This window comes from Lipotes vexillifer, unplaced genomic scaffold (genome assembly GCF_000442215.2).
Source record: "Lipotes vexillifer unplaced genomic scaffold, Lipotes_vexillifer_v1.1 scaffold109, whole genome shotgun sequence".
NCBI classification, from domain to species: Eukaryota; Metazoa; Chordata; class Mammalia; order Artiodactyla; family Lipotidae; genus Lipotes; species Lipotes vexillifer.
In genome coordinates, this window is record NW_006790015.1 from 54,689 (window position 1) to 71,774 (window position 17,086).

At 39.9% G+C, this 17,086-nt stretch overlaps 1 protein-coding gene across 2 annotated transcripts in view; it reads left to right on the forward strand.

Annotated features, from left to right (window-relative positions):
* UBE4B (ubiquitination factor E4B) overlaps nt 1-17,086 on the forward strand; it is a 110,924-nt gene that overhangs the window by 33,558 nt on the left and 60,280 nt on the right. For both annotated transcript variants that reach the window (XM_007463139.1, XM_007463140.1), the window contains exons 3-6: nt 1,452-1,587; nt 8,140-8,227; nt 9,295-9,439; nt 11,155-11,383. In XM_007463139.1, coding sequence (XP_007463201.1) covers nt 1,452-1,587; nt 8,140-8,227; nt 9,295-9,439; nt 11,155-11,383 — 598 coding nt within the window. The remainder of the gene's footprint in view (nt 1-1,451; nt 1,588-8,139; nt 8,228-9,294; nt 9,440-11,154; nt 11,384-17,086) is intronic.

Here is a 17,086-nt window from a genome sequence, read left to right on the forward strand (position 1 = left end):
TGAGTCCTGCAAAAGTTTTAATAAACAGGTCTGGGATTTCCCTGGTGGTGCAGTGGTTAAGAATCCGCCTACCAATGCCAGGGTCACAGGTTTGATCCCTGGTCCGGGAAGATCCCACGTGCCGCGGAGCAACTAAGCCCGTGTGCCACAACTACTGAGCCTGCTCTCTAGAGCCGGCGAGCCACAACTACGGATCCCACGCCACAACTACTGAAGCCCACGTGCCCTAGAACCCGCACACCGCAACTGCTGAGCCTGCCTGCTGCAACTCTTGAAGCCCACATACTCTAGAGCCCATGCTCTGCAACAAGAGAAGCCACAGCAATGAGGAGCCCATGCACCACAACGAAGAGTAGCCCCCGCTCGCCACAACTAGAGAAGGCCCGTGTGCAGTGACAAAGACCCAACACAGCCAAAAAAAATTAAAAATTAAAAAATAAAAAAACAGGTCCATGTTAAAACCTGCTGTCAGGCATGGATAAAGTCTTCAACGAAGAGAGACTTGAAAGGGTGGCAAGTGGACTTTCTTGGGATGCTGAGAGGGTTAAAGTTTCATCCACTTGATAGTTGGTTGCTTCAGCTATAAGTGATAACTCAAGTTGTTTTGTTTTGCTTTTTAAAATAAATGAGCCATTTTCCTTTCAGCAACATAGGTATATATTTTTTAAGTACTTGAAAATGCCTGGGTAAACTTTTTTTTTTATAGAAAGATATTCATAGAGTTAAAGTAATTTTTAAAATTCTATGAAAAAGATGGTTTTGAAGACATTACTAGAAACACTGTGTCCCTGTGTGCCTGGCCGTGGTTCACTACACTGTGGGCTCTCTGAGGGCAAGGATGATGTCAGGATTTTTGTTTTCCCCAAACTATCACAAGATAAGATCTTCAGTTAATAAATGGATTGATCTGTATTTAAGGACATGGCTTAGATGGATCTATTCGACATCTTATTATGAAAATTTTAAGCATACAGAGAAGTAGAATTTTGCAGTGAATGCTTATATCACCATCACCTAGATTCTACTGTTAACATTTTACTGTATTTGTTTTATCATACATCTCTCCATCTGTCTGTGTCTCTATCCATTCACTAAGGTATCTTATTTTTGGTACATTTCAAGGATATTTCTGGACTGTCTTGGAAGCTGATTTGTACTCAGGGACCATAGTTTGAATTAGTGAAAGAGAAGGTGATGAGTTAGTTTTAGGTATCAGATGTAGCTCTGTAACTGACCTCATGTGATATCTGTTGATAAATTATGATTTCTTGCTAACATTCCTATGATTTTAATGTTCCTTCAACCTTCAGTGTAATATTCTGATAGAAATTCCTTGGTTGCCAACTGTAATGATTGTGTGAATGCCGATTCTGTGTGTTTACTGTTGCCATTACAAATAGCTTTGACGTTATCTCACATGAGACTTCACCTTTCATGTCTCTTCTGGTTAGGAGTAGCCCATCGAAGCCAGAGCAGTGAAGGAGTCAGTTCTCTCAGCAGCTCGCCCTCCAATAGCCTTGAAACACAATCTCAGTCTCTCTCACGTTCCCAGAGCATGGATATCGATGGAGTCTCTTGTGAAAAAAGGTAAAGTAAGCCAGTTTTCCAGTAAGCTGCTTTGTTGATGGAAAGGGAAAGATCCATTCACTTTAATCTCTAGTCCAGTGGTCTCAAATGCCAGCCCAGAGATCCATGCCAGTCCTTAGCAAATCAGAGCTAAATATAATAAATTGAAAGGTCTTTGTTTTATTCTGAAATGTTCTGTATACCTTTTTTTGTTTTTGGTGTTGGAATGTCTTTTATGAAATAATTATATAGGTGGTAAAAAAAATTTTTTTTAATGTCTTTATTTTGTAAATGCAAAGTTAGCAAGCATAGGTCAGCCCCTAAAAATTTCTGCAAAGATTTACTGCTTGGTGAAATTTTAAAAGTTTGGAAGGGTATAAGCAGGTAAGCCCCATATTCTAGGAGCTCCATGAGGATAACAGAGTCGCTGAAGGGTTGATTACTCCTTGGGCAGCCAGACCTCCAGGGCATGGCTCCTTTGCCCTCAAGCAGCCCCCTCTGTTTATGTCAGTGGGCCAGACAGATACCATTTTCTGTGTGTGTTAGGATACTGGGGTGTCATGTACTTGGTGGGTTGGGGTGAGGAGCCAGGTCAGGGGTCACCCCGCATTAGGCAAGAATTCAGAAAGGACTACACTCCCAGGAAGAAGATAAAGTAGAAAAAAATCAACCCCATAGAGTAAAAACAATCGTGTTCTTATTACCTTTGCTCTGAGTGGATGAATTTCTAAAAATCAAGTCAACTCTGCAATTTCTTGGCCAGTGGGTAACTTTCACATGGTTTTAGAACCTAAATTTACACTATCGTGGTAGTCTGAAAAACCTCAGCCTAAGAACTGTCATAGACAATGGACTCTTTAGTGTCTTTAGGCATCTAGCAGATATAAACATAAATCATCCAAGTCTTTAGAAAATGTCCTTAGAAAAATGTCCAAGAAATATAAACTCATGGTCAAAAATTAAAGCACGCTAGAAAAAAGCCACCATGAGTAAGAAGAGTCTGTAGAATCGATAAAAACAGAATTATTCACCTAGAGGTTTTTGGGTTTTGGAATTATCAAATACAGAATGTAAAATTTTTATGTTTAAATAAATTTAAAAGGGTATTGAAGCATGAATAAGGTGTAAGCAACTATAAAAACAACCAAGCACATTTGAAAAAGAACCAAATAGAATTTCTAGAAATGAAAATAATAAACAGTGGATTAAAATAACTAAAGAGAAATTAACAAATGGAATGATAGAGCTGAAGAGCTTATCCAGAGTGCACCACAAAGAGAAAAAGAACTGAAAAATATGAAGGGTATTTAGAAATATAGAGGACACAGATCCAATATATATCTAATAGAAATGTCAAGAGGAGAGAATAGGCAGACTGGGAGATTCCCCACCCTTCTCCTTATTCCATGTTTTTTCCTCTGCTGGTTTGGAAGCCATTATCAAAAAGATAAATAGCTGAGGATTTTTCTGGAGTTGATAAATGTTATGAATCCTCAGATTCAGGAAGGCTAACAACTCACGAGCAGATTAAAGAAAGAGAAATTCATATCTAGACATTTTATAGTAAAATTGCAGAACACCAAAGACAAAGACGTTTAAAGCAGCCAGAGAGAAATGAGAGATTATCTACAAAAGAACAATAGTTAGATAGGTGTCTCAGTGATGGAGGCCAGAGGATGGTGGAAATAGCATTAAGTGCTGAGAGAAAGTAACTGTCAGCTGGGAATTATGTGCCCTTGTGCAACTATCTTTTAAGAGCAGGGGTGAAATAAAGACATTTATAGATTTAAAAAACAAACTAGAACAACCTGATAGTCTGCCACCAGAAGACCCCAACTTTTAACAGATGCAGTTTAAGACGAAGGAAAATGATCTCAGGACTAATGTCTGAGATGCAAGAAGGAAAGATGAGTCAAGAAAATATTAAATATGTGGTAACCCTAAACACTGACGGTGTAAGACAGTAATAACAGTTTATGAAATAGTATAGGGGGAGAGAAGTAAATCATCAGGTAGATCTAACATACTGAACAGCAATAGCAGGTAAGCCAGAAGGGGAGTGATTGTATACTTGGGAGAGGGGTAAAGACAGTGGCCAACTTTTAGATTTTGAGTTAAGAATACTTGATAAAGGGCTTCCCTGGTGGCGCAGTGGTTAGGAGTCCGCCTGCCGATGCAGGGGTCGCGGGTTCGTGCCCAAAAAAAAAAAAAAAAAAAGAATACTTGATAAAGTTTCAAGGGTAACAACTGAAAGAGTAGAAAGAGTTTATTTTCAAACCAGCAAAGGGAAAATATGGAATTGGGGTGGGTAGGGAGGGGATTTAAGTCAATTCAAAGAAAGGGAAGAAAGAAACACAGATTTTTAAGAAGAGGCAAACAGCACAAAATAAGATGGTTAAAAGAAATGAAAATATTTCAGTAATCACAGTAAATCACAGTGAAACGTCAGGTTGGATTAAAAACAAATTAGAACACAGCTTTATTCTTGTTTACTGAAGGCATACCTGAAACATTAGGTTAGAGAAAGTTTGAAAATAAAAGAAAGGGAAAAAATATACTGGGCAAAAATACTAAACAAAAGAAAATAGGGGAAAGTATATTAATAAATTAGACTTTGTCACAAAGTATTACTAGAAATAAGCACTGTACAATGATAAGTGTTTAGTTTACCAGTAGGATATAACAGTTTCCAAAGTATATGCACTTAGTAATATAATAGCAACATGAAATAAGGCAAATCTTGATAGAACTAGAGGAAATTGACAGAGACATAATCATAATGGGAGGTTTTTAACATAAATGTCTTCTTCAGCCATCAATAGAGCAAAGAGAATAAACATCAGTAAGCATATGGACAAATTAAACAACACAGCTAACAGGTTTGATCTAATTGAAAGATACAGAACTTTGCACTCTGCAGTTGGAGAATACACATTCTCTTCTGATAAGATCCATTGACCCAAAGGTTTCAGGAGTCAGAATCATACAGATCATGTTTTCTGACATGAGCTTAGATAATTATATAAGGTAAAAAAATCTTTTAAAAACCCATCATGAATTTGGAAATTTTAAAAACAGATCATGCTTCTAAATACAAGTCAAAGAAGAAATCATAATGGAAATTTGGAAGTATCTAGAATGGAACAATAACAAATATTACATATCATCATTTGTGTGTTGCAGCTAATGTGCTTCTTAAAGAGAAGATAAAGCTATATACAATATATTAAAAATGAAAAATGGAAAAAGAATATAAATAAATATTGGGAATAAAACCCCTTTTCTTGGAATACTTTTCCTCTGGATATGTGCATGGCTAACCTCCATATTTTTGCCCAGATAGCATTTCAGTGAGGTCACCCCATTTAAAAGGGGGAAAGCCCTGCCCTCTCAATTGCCTTTTCCCTGCTCTGTTTTCTTTAATTTTTCCATAGCATTTATCATATACTATATGCTTTGTTTATTATTGTTTATTATCTTTCTCCCTTTAACTAGAATGGAAGCTCCATGATGCAGGGATTATTTTTTTGTCTGTCTGTTTGTTGGCATCTCAGACACCTGGAACAATGCCTGCATAGAATGGGCACTCAGTAATGCTTGTTACTGAAAAATAGAATTCTGCAAAAAATGTAAATACGCAGGATGCACATAAATTTGAAAATTTGGATGAAAATCAAATTCCTAGAAAAACACATTCTCCCAAAATTGACTCAAGAAAAAGGAGAGAACCTGAATAATCAAAAAAACGTGAAATAAATTGAATCAGTATTTTAAAATTTTCCAAAGAAGACACGTTTCTTATATGATTTTATAGGTAATTCCAGCATTCCAACTTTACACACATTTTTCAGGTAATTTTTAAACTTACCAAATCAGTTTATGAGGCTAATATGACCTTAATGTACAAAACCAGACAAGAATAATGTAAAAGAAGAAAATTAATTACATGGTAATCATACTTATGAACATATTTGCAAAAGTCTGAAGATATTGGCAAATCAAATACTGCAGCACATAAAAAGAAGACAAAACATGTATGGGGCTAGATGCCAGGATAGCAGTTACTGTGGGCTAGTGTAGTAGTGATTGAAAGGGTCATGAGGGGGGACTTTTGGGGTGCTGGTAATGTTCTGTTGCTTGATCTGGGTGCCGGTTACATTAGTATGTCTCCTTTGTGAAACTATTCAGCCAAACACATCATGTATGCACATTTCTGTATATTTCAACTAAAAGATTAGTTTAAAAAAATAATATAACATGACCAACTTGGGTTTATCTTAAGAATGCAAAGGTGCTTTAACATTAGAATATCTATAAATATTATTCACCACATTATATATTAAATAGGAAAGCCATATAATCTTGGAAGTTGCAAAGGTTTGATACAATTCAACATTGATTCATGGTCAAAATCTTAGCAAACAGGAGACAGAAAGTTGCATCCTTAAACTGTAGGGCAGAGACAGAGTTCACCAAATATTCCACAGGCTCCCCTGCATTTCCAGTCTCCTTTGTCATTAGATTGGGGCCAATTAACTAGTTCTGTCCAGTAGACTTGTGAATGGAAGTGACATGTGTCACTTTTAGGTGAAGGCAGTTGAGCCGATGTTCCTCCTCCATCCCTCTCTTCTCTTGCTCCAGTGACCTTGGAGGCTGTATATTGCAGACGTCATAGATTAAAGATGGAGTAAGGTTGCTTCACTCATCAAACTTTGCAGAAGCAAGAAACAAACCCTTATAGTGTGAAGCCTCTAAGATTGCAGAGTGTATGTGTTACCACAGCATAGCCTCTTATTCTCACTAATATAAAGGACATCTACCAAAAAACACAGTAGCTCTCATACTCAGTGATAAGAAATTAGAAGCATTCTCTTTAAAATCAGGAATGAAAAAAGGATGAGTGCTGTTTCTGCTTCTATTCAACATGGGATCCTACCCACTGCAGTAAAGCAAGTTAGGATTGGAGTGAAAGAAACAAAACAGTTATTATTTGGAGATAAAATGATTGCCTTATAAGCCCAGTGTATAAGGAAACAAGTAGCTTATAAGAGGTCTGTGTCTAAAGTCAGTTACGTTACTATGTACTCGCAACAAATTAGAAAACTTAATTTTTAAAAAGGCCCATTCACAATTTTATTTAGAAATATTTGGTGCTGGGCTTCCCTGGTGGCGCAGTGGTTAAGAATCCGCCTCCCAATGCAAGGGACATGGGTTCGAGCCCTGGTCTGGGAAGATCCCACATGCTGTGGAACAACTAAGCCTGTGCGCCACAACTACTGAGCCTGGGCTCTAGAGCCCGTGAGCCACAACTACTGAAGCAAGCCCGCGCGCCTAGAGTCCATGCTCCGCAACAAGAGAAGCCACCGCAATGAGAAGGCCGTGCACCACAACAAAGAGTACCCCCCCCTTGTCACAACTAGAGGAAGTCTGCACGCAGCAGCAAAGACCCAACACAGCCAAAAAATATATATATATATATATGTATATATATATATATATATGTATATATATATATATATAGTGCCTAAGGATCAATTTAGCAAAAGAAGTGAAAGACTTAGGGAGAAAATTATCAAAGTTTATTGAAAGAAGACCTTAAATACTTGGAGAGAGGTACCTTGTCCATGGATAGATCAGTAACATAATGAGGTCTTTTCTCCCCAATTTGATCTATAGAGTCAGTGAAATTCTAGTCACAATCCCAACAGGAGTTTTAAGGAACCTGTCAAGCTGATTCTTAAGTATGTGTGGAAGAGCAAAGGGCCAAGAATGGCCAAGACTAGAGGAACAAGGTAGAGGCGTTGACCTAGCAGATGGCAGGGTTTATTGTGAAGTTGTAGTAAGTACAGTACAGTGGTATTGGCTCAGGGACAGACAGATTGTCTAATGGAGCAGCAATGAGTATCCAGAAGGAGACCCGCACACGTATGACAGTTGGACATATGATGTAGGTGATTTCATATTGGTGTTGAAAAAGATGGTCTTTTCAATAAATGGTGCTGGGACGGTTATTTAATGCGGGGGAAATAATATATGCACTTCACCAGATTTTGTAATCAGGCTCTGATTGTATATCATTTAGAAATAGTATGTATAGAATATCTGCTCTTACTTTTTGTTTTTGAAAGTGAGCCTAAGAAAATAACAACTTGAGGAAAATATTTCCAACAATATTATTATGATTTTTGAAAGTGAGCCTAAGGAAATGACAACTTGGGAAAAATATTTTCAACAAGAATGATAGAACGTTTATATCCTAATATATGAAGAGCTCTTAAAAATTAATGAGAAAAAAAGATGCACCTTTATTATTTTGCTTTCCTGACTGATTTTGATTGATATTCTAAAACTTTTCCCCAGGGAATTCCCTGGCGGTCCCATGGTTAGGACTTGGTGCTTTCAGTGCTGAGGGCCCGGGTTCAATCCCTGGTTCAGGGGACTAAGGTCCTTTAAGCCATGCGGCACGGCCAAAAAAAAAACCCCCCAAAAACAAAAAACTTTTCCTCAACCAGTAGCTATGACATTGGATGGATTTATCAAAGGTAGAAGACTGATTGTCTTTTATACTTAAAGCATGTCCCAGGTGGATGTGGATTCAGGAATTGAAAATATGGAAGTTGATGAAAATGACCGAAGAGAAAAAAGGAGCCTCAGCGATAAGGTTGGTAAGAGATGAAGCCCTTGCTTCTGTTTTTAGTTACAGGTAATATAAATAAGCACTGCTTCATGTCTTGTATCTGTAAAGTCTATGAGAGAATGCCACCCCAAACCAGCAGATCCTATTTAGGTGACTGGGTTTTTTCTTTTTTTCTTTTACTTTTTTCAGGAAAAGTGGGTAGCCTTGATCACCCTTATTAATGGAAGTATATAACTCAGTCCTTTTATCTGATAAAAATCCTTCACTTATCTTTGTTTCAGGTCCATGTTTTTATCAGTAAATGTTAGCAAATAATTTAGAGCTAATTTGAATTTTTTTCTGTCGGTCTTTAATTGCTTAAGCAAGTAGGTCATCACATCTTTGGTTCTGTTTTGAGGGAAATGACTGGGAATTGAAGCAAGAATGTGAGGAAACAGGAGGCTTTTATATTTTGTTATCATCTGAGCTTTAGTTCCCTGTATTTAGAACAAGGATTTTCTGGGTTTTTGGTGTGTGTCATGGTGTTGAACTGGCAGAGATAATTGGATCACTTTCTGTTCAGTAAATTATTGGTGTTCGGCAGCATTATTAGAAGCTGGACTGTAGCCTCCTGGTGGTGCAGTGCTTCATTTTGCATAGGTTTTGAGTGTTTACAAAGTTCTTTCATATATGATACTTTCTGTGATGGAAAGTAGTGAAAAACATTGGATTCTGGAAAAATTTCTAGAGAAAAATTAGTGGTATACCTAGAATGTCAACCTGGTCTTTTAGCATTCAGAAAAGTAAATAAATGGGATATATGTACATCCTTTATCACTGTCTTCCTTGGCAATTCCTGATAACAATCCTGCTGTTTTATACTCCCCCTCCCCCGCATAGACTTGTGTTGTAAGCTCGTGGGACCTACATGTTGTAACCTTGAAGTCATAGTAGCAAGTTTATTTTTCCCTAAATCAGTAGGTGAATAGTTTTATGCATTTCTAAAATATCCTCATTTGTAAAACATTAAATCAGAATCAGGTATTTCTATTAAAGTCTAACTCGCACCTCCTGCTGCTTGAAATTAACCCTCAAATCTTCTTCCTCACAAGGAGCCTTCATCAGGTTCTGAAGTGTCTGAAGAACAGGCCTTACAGCTGGTCTGTAAGATCTTCCGTGTCTCCTGGAAGGACCGGGACAGAGATGTCATCTTTCTTTCTTCTCTTTCTGCACAATTTAAGCAGAACCCAAAAGAAGGTAGGAATCAAGCTCAGCTGTCATATTTCAGAGTCCTTAATAGAAAACCAGAATGAAAAATCTTTTGTCTTTCCATCCTATCCACATTCATTGTCTTGCTTTGCAGTTGTATTTTTGATTACAGGGATACTTCTTGATGAGGACACTGCTGTTTGGCTACTTTCCACCTATCTTATTGATAAATTATTTTTTTTACTTTTATGATTTCTCTGAAAGAAAACCATATAAATAAGTTAATGGTCTCTACTGTCTCAGGGTTGAAGTTTTTTCCTTTGCAATAAGAAGGTGCTTAGAGAGAGCATTAGCGCCTCTTATACTCTGGGCAGGAGTATACTGGGTAGTCTCCGGGGATCCTGAGAGAGGCACTCTGGATGACCTATACCTGCTGTAAGTGCCTCCCGGGTCATATGGAGACAGTGGAGTAAATCGGCTTGATTAAACTGCTTAGCAAGATAGCACATGTTGATATTTTGCAGTGTTTACAGGATTCTATTTTAAGAGGCTACACTAAACCACACTTACAGCAAAGTAATGAAACTCTTAGCAAGATACCAGCATTACAGGGCACACTCACTTTTCTCTACAGCAGTCATTTCGAGAACAGAAGAGGGAGGGGAAGTGCGCCGGAGTGTTCGTCTACGTATCACTAGTATATAACCTCCCTGATGGCAGGAATTTTTGTCTGTTTTGCTCACTGATGTATTCCCAGTGCCTGCACTTAATAATCCCTCAGTAGATATATTTTAAATGAGTGAATGAACATCAAGGAGATTGCATTCCCTTTTCTCTGCTGCTTGTCTTCCATGATAGACACGCGCGCGCGTGTGCGCACACACACGCACACACACACACACGGGTCCTCTGTGTTCCTGGTGGATGGATAGTTTACTTCACTGAGATCTTCTTAACTCTGGTTATAGAGATGAGCTTAGCAACCATGAGTTTCAAAACCCTGCCACTTGTAATTATTGTAACTGTTAAGATTCTTAAATCTGCCCAGTACATATATAAGTGGTAATTTTTAATAACAAATCAGATAAGATTTACATGGGTTAGACATTTTATTTATTTAGTAATATTTAAAATATATCTAAAGACCTACAGTAAAGCACTTGGGAGCTGCAAAGAATAAGAAGGAAGCTAGAAGACAAGCGTCTGCTCCAGAAAGGCAGGTGGCGACTAAATATTAGACCCTTCATAAAATACTTTGCACTTTGTACTTAATAGTTTAACTGTATATAAACATATATAGGTGAAGAAATATTAACCCAGTTGCATTTCTAGTGTGATAAACTAACCTCTGTAGTTGGGAGTAGCTTCTTTTTATAGTTAATATATATCAGCAGTGACTCTCATCAACTGGGCTCCAGTTCTTTTTTGTTTTTTTTCTAATAAGATTTCTGTTTTGGAATAATTTTAGATTTACAGAAAGTTCTAGAGATAGTGCAGGGAGGTCCTATATACACTTCACGCGGTTTTCCCTAACGTTAACCTCTTACATAACCATAGTATATTTGTCAGAACTAAGATATTACTGTTAACTAAACTCCAGACCTTATTTGGATTTCACCAGGTTTTCTACTGACGTCCTTCTACTGTTCCAGAATCCAACCCAAGATACCACATCGAACTTCTCTGGTTCACTTTGGCTTATCCAAGGACCGTGTGTATGAAGAACCATGTGTAACCTCTTCTTTATTCTGCCTTTCCAACAGTGTTCTCTGATTTTAAGGACTTGATTGGCCAGATTTTAATGGAAGTGCTAATGATGTCCACTCAGACTAGAGATGAAAACCCATTTGCCAGTCTGACAGCCACATCCCAGCCAATTGCAGCGGCAGCTCGGTCACCAGACAGAAACCTCATGCTAAATACCGGCTCCAATCCGGGAACAAGCCCCATGTTCTGCAGCGTGGGTTCCTTCGGTGCCAGCTCTTTATCTAGGTCGGTGTGGTTCTTTTTGCACATCTCATTGGTGGTAAAATAGCCAGGAAGTATGTAAGAGAAGGGAATGTTCACTTGTGGGCCTGTCATGCAGATTATGACATGTATTGTGTTTGGGGGATGGATTGACTCATTGAGGAGATATTGTCTCTTCCACTTGGGCCTCTTTGGCTTTCCATAGTTAGGCTATTGGTAAATAAAGTTTTAGGAACAAATGATTGTGTATAGTATATTATTCTTTGGAAAGAAGGCTTTCTCATATTATAAGTATAGCCTCTAAATCAGTACGGCAGTCTGATTACAGTTATTTAGATGAGTCTCTAAAAGATCTGTATACTTGAACGCTTAGAGATATGAAGTGAAATTATACTATTCTTTAAAAACATGATATTTTCCATTTTAGTTATTTATCTCAAGCTTTTCTTCAATTTTCTCTCCTTTCCTCCCTTTCTCAACTCGTTTAGCCTCTATGAGACTAGCCCAGCTCCCAGCATGAGTGTCTGGAGCTCTGTGCCAGTGATGAGTCTGCCTCTGGCCCCCCCGTCCCAGGCAGCCAGCCAGGCGTCCACTCCTCCCGCTTCCCTCAGTCCTCACGGCGCAGCTGCGGGGACACCTGCGGGAAGCCAGCCCTCGTCTCCGCGGTACCGGCCCTACACTGTCACCCACCCCTGGGGGTCGTCATCTTCTCCTGCCCCGCGGTCCTTGGGCAGCTCCATCCTGTCGAGCTCCCCAGGTCTGCCCACCCCAGCTAGTAGCCCTCAAGCCGTGCCCGCCAGCTCCTCCCGACAGAGACCCACCGGCGCGGGGCCACCTTTACTGTCCGCCTCACCCGGTGCGGGTGCCATGAGCAGACGGCCCTCCTCCCTAAGGAGCTCTCCTAGGTATCTATGCAGCAGGAGAGTCGGGTGCGTGTTTGCAGTGCAGGGAGAGGAGATTAACACGGTTTGGAAGAACTGTCGTGTGGCACTGACCTCAGTTACCTGTGTTTCTCTGTTTGGGGTCATTAACCCGCGTGTCTAACTGGTTCGGTAGGCTCGTGCCCCGAGTCCACGCCCAGCCAGGCTTCAGTCACATCAGAAAGTATGGGTTGCTTGATGGTGAGACCCTTTCTTCCCTTCTTCCCCCTCACTCTTCCTCCTTCCTGTACAAAATAAAAAGAAGTCACCTGGTGTTTGAAATCGAGTGCACATGTCATGCCTCATGACAAATGAATTTCAGAGACTGGGCAGCTTGTATCTGAGAGTTGGGGCTCACAGGACCACTTTTCCACGTTTCGTACTGTTGCTAATCATAGTTGAAATACAGTCAGACCAAGGGGTTGAGGGAGCAGATCCCTTACCTCTGGCAAGTGGTTATGCCTTGACACTTTGTTTTCAGCCCCTTAGAAAGAAGCAGTGTCGTGACTCCATTAATCCGCGCCCTCCACCCCTCAAGTGCTCCTATGCCTTGACATAATTTAGGTGATAATTTATTTTTCTGCATGTCAGTAGACAAAACTTGTAGTGTAAGATTTCATTAAAAGGCCAGCGATTGTAAAAGCTTTCCTCCTCTCTGTTTTCCTTTGTTCCCTGATGACTTTTTCTGCTTTTGTTACGGTGGTGTGTACGGCAGTCCTTTCTCCTTCCTCTTCCTCGCACTTTCTGGGGACAGTAGTGATGAAGATGGAGAAGAAGATGATGGTGAAGGTGATGGTGAAGGTGGTGGTGGTGGTGATGAGTTTTCTTGTGTCCAGTTTGGGTCCAGGTATCAGAGGAATGGAGTCTTACCCCTGCATGTGCCTAGGTGCTTAGGAACTAACTTTTATAAGTCTTAATTAGAGGTGTGCTTCGAATCCAAACAGGATAGGGTCAGATGACTCCAGGTGGCCTGGAGAGTCAAGATGTGAGAAACTTTGCATGTACTAAAGCATTAGGACCTTCTTATGGGGTAAAGTGGTACACAGAAAAAATTTCATAGTTGTTGCCTGACAAGTTTGGAGCAAAACTTACATGTAATCATTTGTCAAGAACATGAACAGGATCAGTCATCGTTAAGATCAAAGATTAAAGATCAGTCATCATTAAGTTCACCCACCCTAAGATCTAAAATGAGAGGCCCTCCATTTATCTGTCGGAAGAGTATTCTTATGAGCTGCCAGGTGTGAGCAAAATCTACTCTGGGAGGCATGTTTTCTTATGTACAGTTGCATGGATTGCTGCTATTTAGGAATGGCAGAGGGACTGGAACTTTGTGTGTCTGTGTGTGTGTGTGTCCCTCTCCAGCTCACTCCGGGCAATCCATTGAAGAGCATATGAGGTCATACTGTCTGGTATAACTGTGATGCTGCTTTCACTTCTTTTTTTTTTTTTTCTTTCAATAAATTTTTTTAATTTTATTTATTTATTGTTGGCTGTGTTGGGTCTTCATTGCTGCATTCTGGCTTTCTCTAGTTGCGGCAAGCGGGGGCTACCCTTCATTGCCGCTCGCGGACTTCTCATTGTGGTGGCTTCTCTTGTTGCGGAGCATGGGCTCTAGGCGTGCAGGCTTCAGTAGTTGTGGCATGCAGGCTCAGTAGTTGTGGCACACGGGCTTAGTTGCTCCGCGGCATGTGGGATCTTCCCGGACCAGGGCTCGAACCCGTGTCCCCTGCATTGGCAGGCGGATTCTTAACCACTGCGCCCCCAGGGAAGTCCCGCTGCTTTCACTTCTAATCTTAAATTTTGCTAATCGTTCACCTCCTTGGCCTTGGTAAAGCCAGACCGTATTTGTTTAGACGGCCTGTGGAATGGCAGCAGAGGCTAAAGCATAGCTCGTGATGTTGCTGAATGTTCACCCCTGAAAACCGAGTGAAAGAGACCGCTTGGGTCTTCTAGGTGACTTTGAGCAAGAAAATATAATAGCCCCGTCTTTCTAACCCTCCCACTCATTGTCTTACAATTTTGCTCTTAAATTGAAGTTTCCTCTGTACCAAGTTGATATTTGTGCCCAGCAGTGTTCAAAAATAGCTCCAGGCTATAAACAGAGACAGCCGTAGGAGTGAGGTACACTGCATTCAATTCGTCGGTGTTCAGAAGAGTCATTAGAGGGTATATAAAGAGAGAGAGGGGTGTTGGTGCAATGTCGAATATTGATTCAGGAAGGTCAATATTTGGATTAGGTTGAACGTTGTATCACTGTTCCTCAAGTAAATTTCCCAAAGATAGAAGTGTCTTTTTCGTGTAGATGAAGTCCTAATCCACGACTGTAGTAATGCAGCAGAGACATCCTTGTCAGGAATCAATTTCTGTACGTGATAGAAGTGCTTTATTATCTGTTTTACTGTAAGCTATCTGTGGGAGAAACGCTGTCTCTCTCTGGCCTGTTGAATTCCAGCTTCCTCTAACAAAGATACCAGAATTGTATGTTGCTTTCACTGACTCCGCTCTAGACTTCTAACATCCCAACCTTGTCTCGGATCTAGACTTGATAAGGAGAAATAAATCTTACCGATTATGTACTCATAGCTGCGAATAGTTGTGAGCATCACCTGCCGGGTACTGTGTCAGCTCTCAGCCTACGTTATCACTCTAATCCTCACAGCACCGCCCCTAGTTACTGCCAGGAAACGTGGGTACAGGGAGGTTAGTCACACAACTAGTACGAGGCAGAGCCTGAGTCCAGAACTCACATGCCTCCCACCATACCCAGCTGCCTCTGGCTTCTCCACCTTTGCCCAGTGGGACTTGTGTTGTTCTCATTCCTTACTGGTTATTTCGCTGCCCAGAGTTTACACATCTACTCAGTTCCTTGGCAAGAAAGTGCCAACATTTTACTCCTTAATTACAAAATTCCACTCCAGTCGGTTGGCAGGTCCTTTGCTGGCTGTTAAAATGAAATCTGATCTGTCCAGGTTTTAGAAATTACAGATTCTAAATAGATATCAAAAAGAATGTAGAATGACAGGGCGTATTCATATATAACTGATTAAACAAATAGAGAGGAACTTGAGAATGCACGTAGTGTCAGAACCAAGAAGTAGCAGAAAAATCTTATGAATTTGGGCAGTCGGTGAAGAGTTCTTTTCTTTCCCCTTTTCTGATTGATCTTCTCAGAATTTTATTTACTTTGAAGTAAGCACTTTTAACATCCACTTCTCGTCTGGTAAGATCAATGTCATAGAAGCAGCAGTCAAGGGGGCTTGCTTCTGTCTCCCTCTGTGCTTGCCCAGTGGAATCGATGGGTTGTACATCTTTTGTGAACTAGTTAGGACGTACATTCCTATGTTAATTGTTTATAGTGGTTATAATAAGGGTTCATTTAAGAAAGGCAAAAACGTTCCCTCTAGAATGTTTCGTAGCGCTCTGGGAAAAAAGCTGTAAGAATTATAAGGAGCTGCCTCCTGCAGGGATGGAAATTAGTGAAGTGAGAGTTATCTTTGTAATAAAGATAACAAAGGAATTATTCTGAGGAAACGTTTTCTGATTGTTTCCTGGGAAGTTGAGGACTAGAAAGAAGTTTTTCTTTCGTTTATTGGGTTCTTCTTTTCACTGCCTAGATATTTCAGTGAAGGAGATCAAATCTTGAAAGTCATGAGCCTAGGTGAATAGAGAAAGAGAAAACTAGCAAATAGTGGAAAACATTGACCTTTCCCCTCTTATTTCTGCTGACCATCACTATTTGGAGATGAAGCAACGGAGATGGTTGAAAGGAAATCTTGCTACCATATCTGTCCCCCAAACCCTCCAGTGATTTCCCTTCTCCCACAGAGTAAGACCCAAAGCCTCTCACCCTGGCCTGCAAGACCGTGCATCCCACATGTACACACACAAACACACACACACACACTCACACTCACACTCACACACTCTTCCTGCCCCTCTCTGTCACCCATACTCTGCCTTTCTTTGCCTTCATAGCACTTAAAGCACTTCTATACTATTATTTTTTTTTAATTGTCTCCTCTCTGTAATGTAGTTGCCATATAACAAGGTCTTGATCTGTTTGCTTCAGTGTACTACCCCCAGGACCTTCGACAGTGCAGACATTTGTTCAGGGAATTTACATGGCTTGACCCTGCCCAGCTCTACCTTTGCCTTGCATCTAGAATATATACCATTCCAAAGTCTGCATCTAAAAAAGTAATAAAATAGGGTGATTATTCCCACGATAGAAGAAAGGAAACTGCGATGGAATCCTTTTAAGAAACAAGTTTTCTTGGTACATTTAAAATGGGACGCAATTTGCACAGATCTGCATGTATAAATCCCCAGAAATATTTTCATTGTGTTTTCAGAAGGATTCAGCTGTATTTCCAATATGTGAAGTAATTACATTATTCAGTTGGATTGTTGATGTCGTTATCAGAAAATGATTCACATATTCTCCCAAGGGAGGTATAATTTTATAGATACTCCTAGGACTTAAACATGACATATTTCCAATGTCATATTCCATATGTTACGGTTGTAAAAGCATCATGAATTTCATAACTCCTTTAGGAAAAAAATGAAATACTATTTTAAAACATTTTAAAATGTCCATTGATAGCATAAATTTAATGCTTATAAACTGTACACCCCTTGCTCCTTCAGTATCACATTCAAAATTTGAGTTCAGCTCTTTTGAGTTCAAACCTAGAGGTCCTTATAAACCAGTTTTGACCACTGACAATCATACACATCCCTGGTGACACCGGCCGCTTTGCATACCTGTGCTCATGATCTACTTAGGCACCCTTAGGACTGA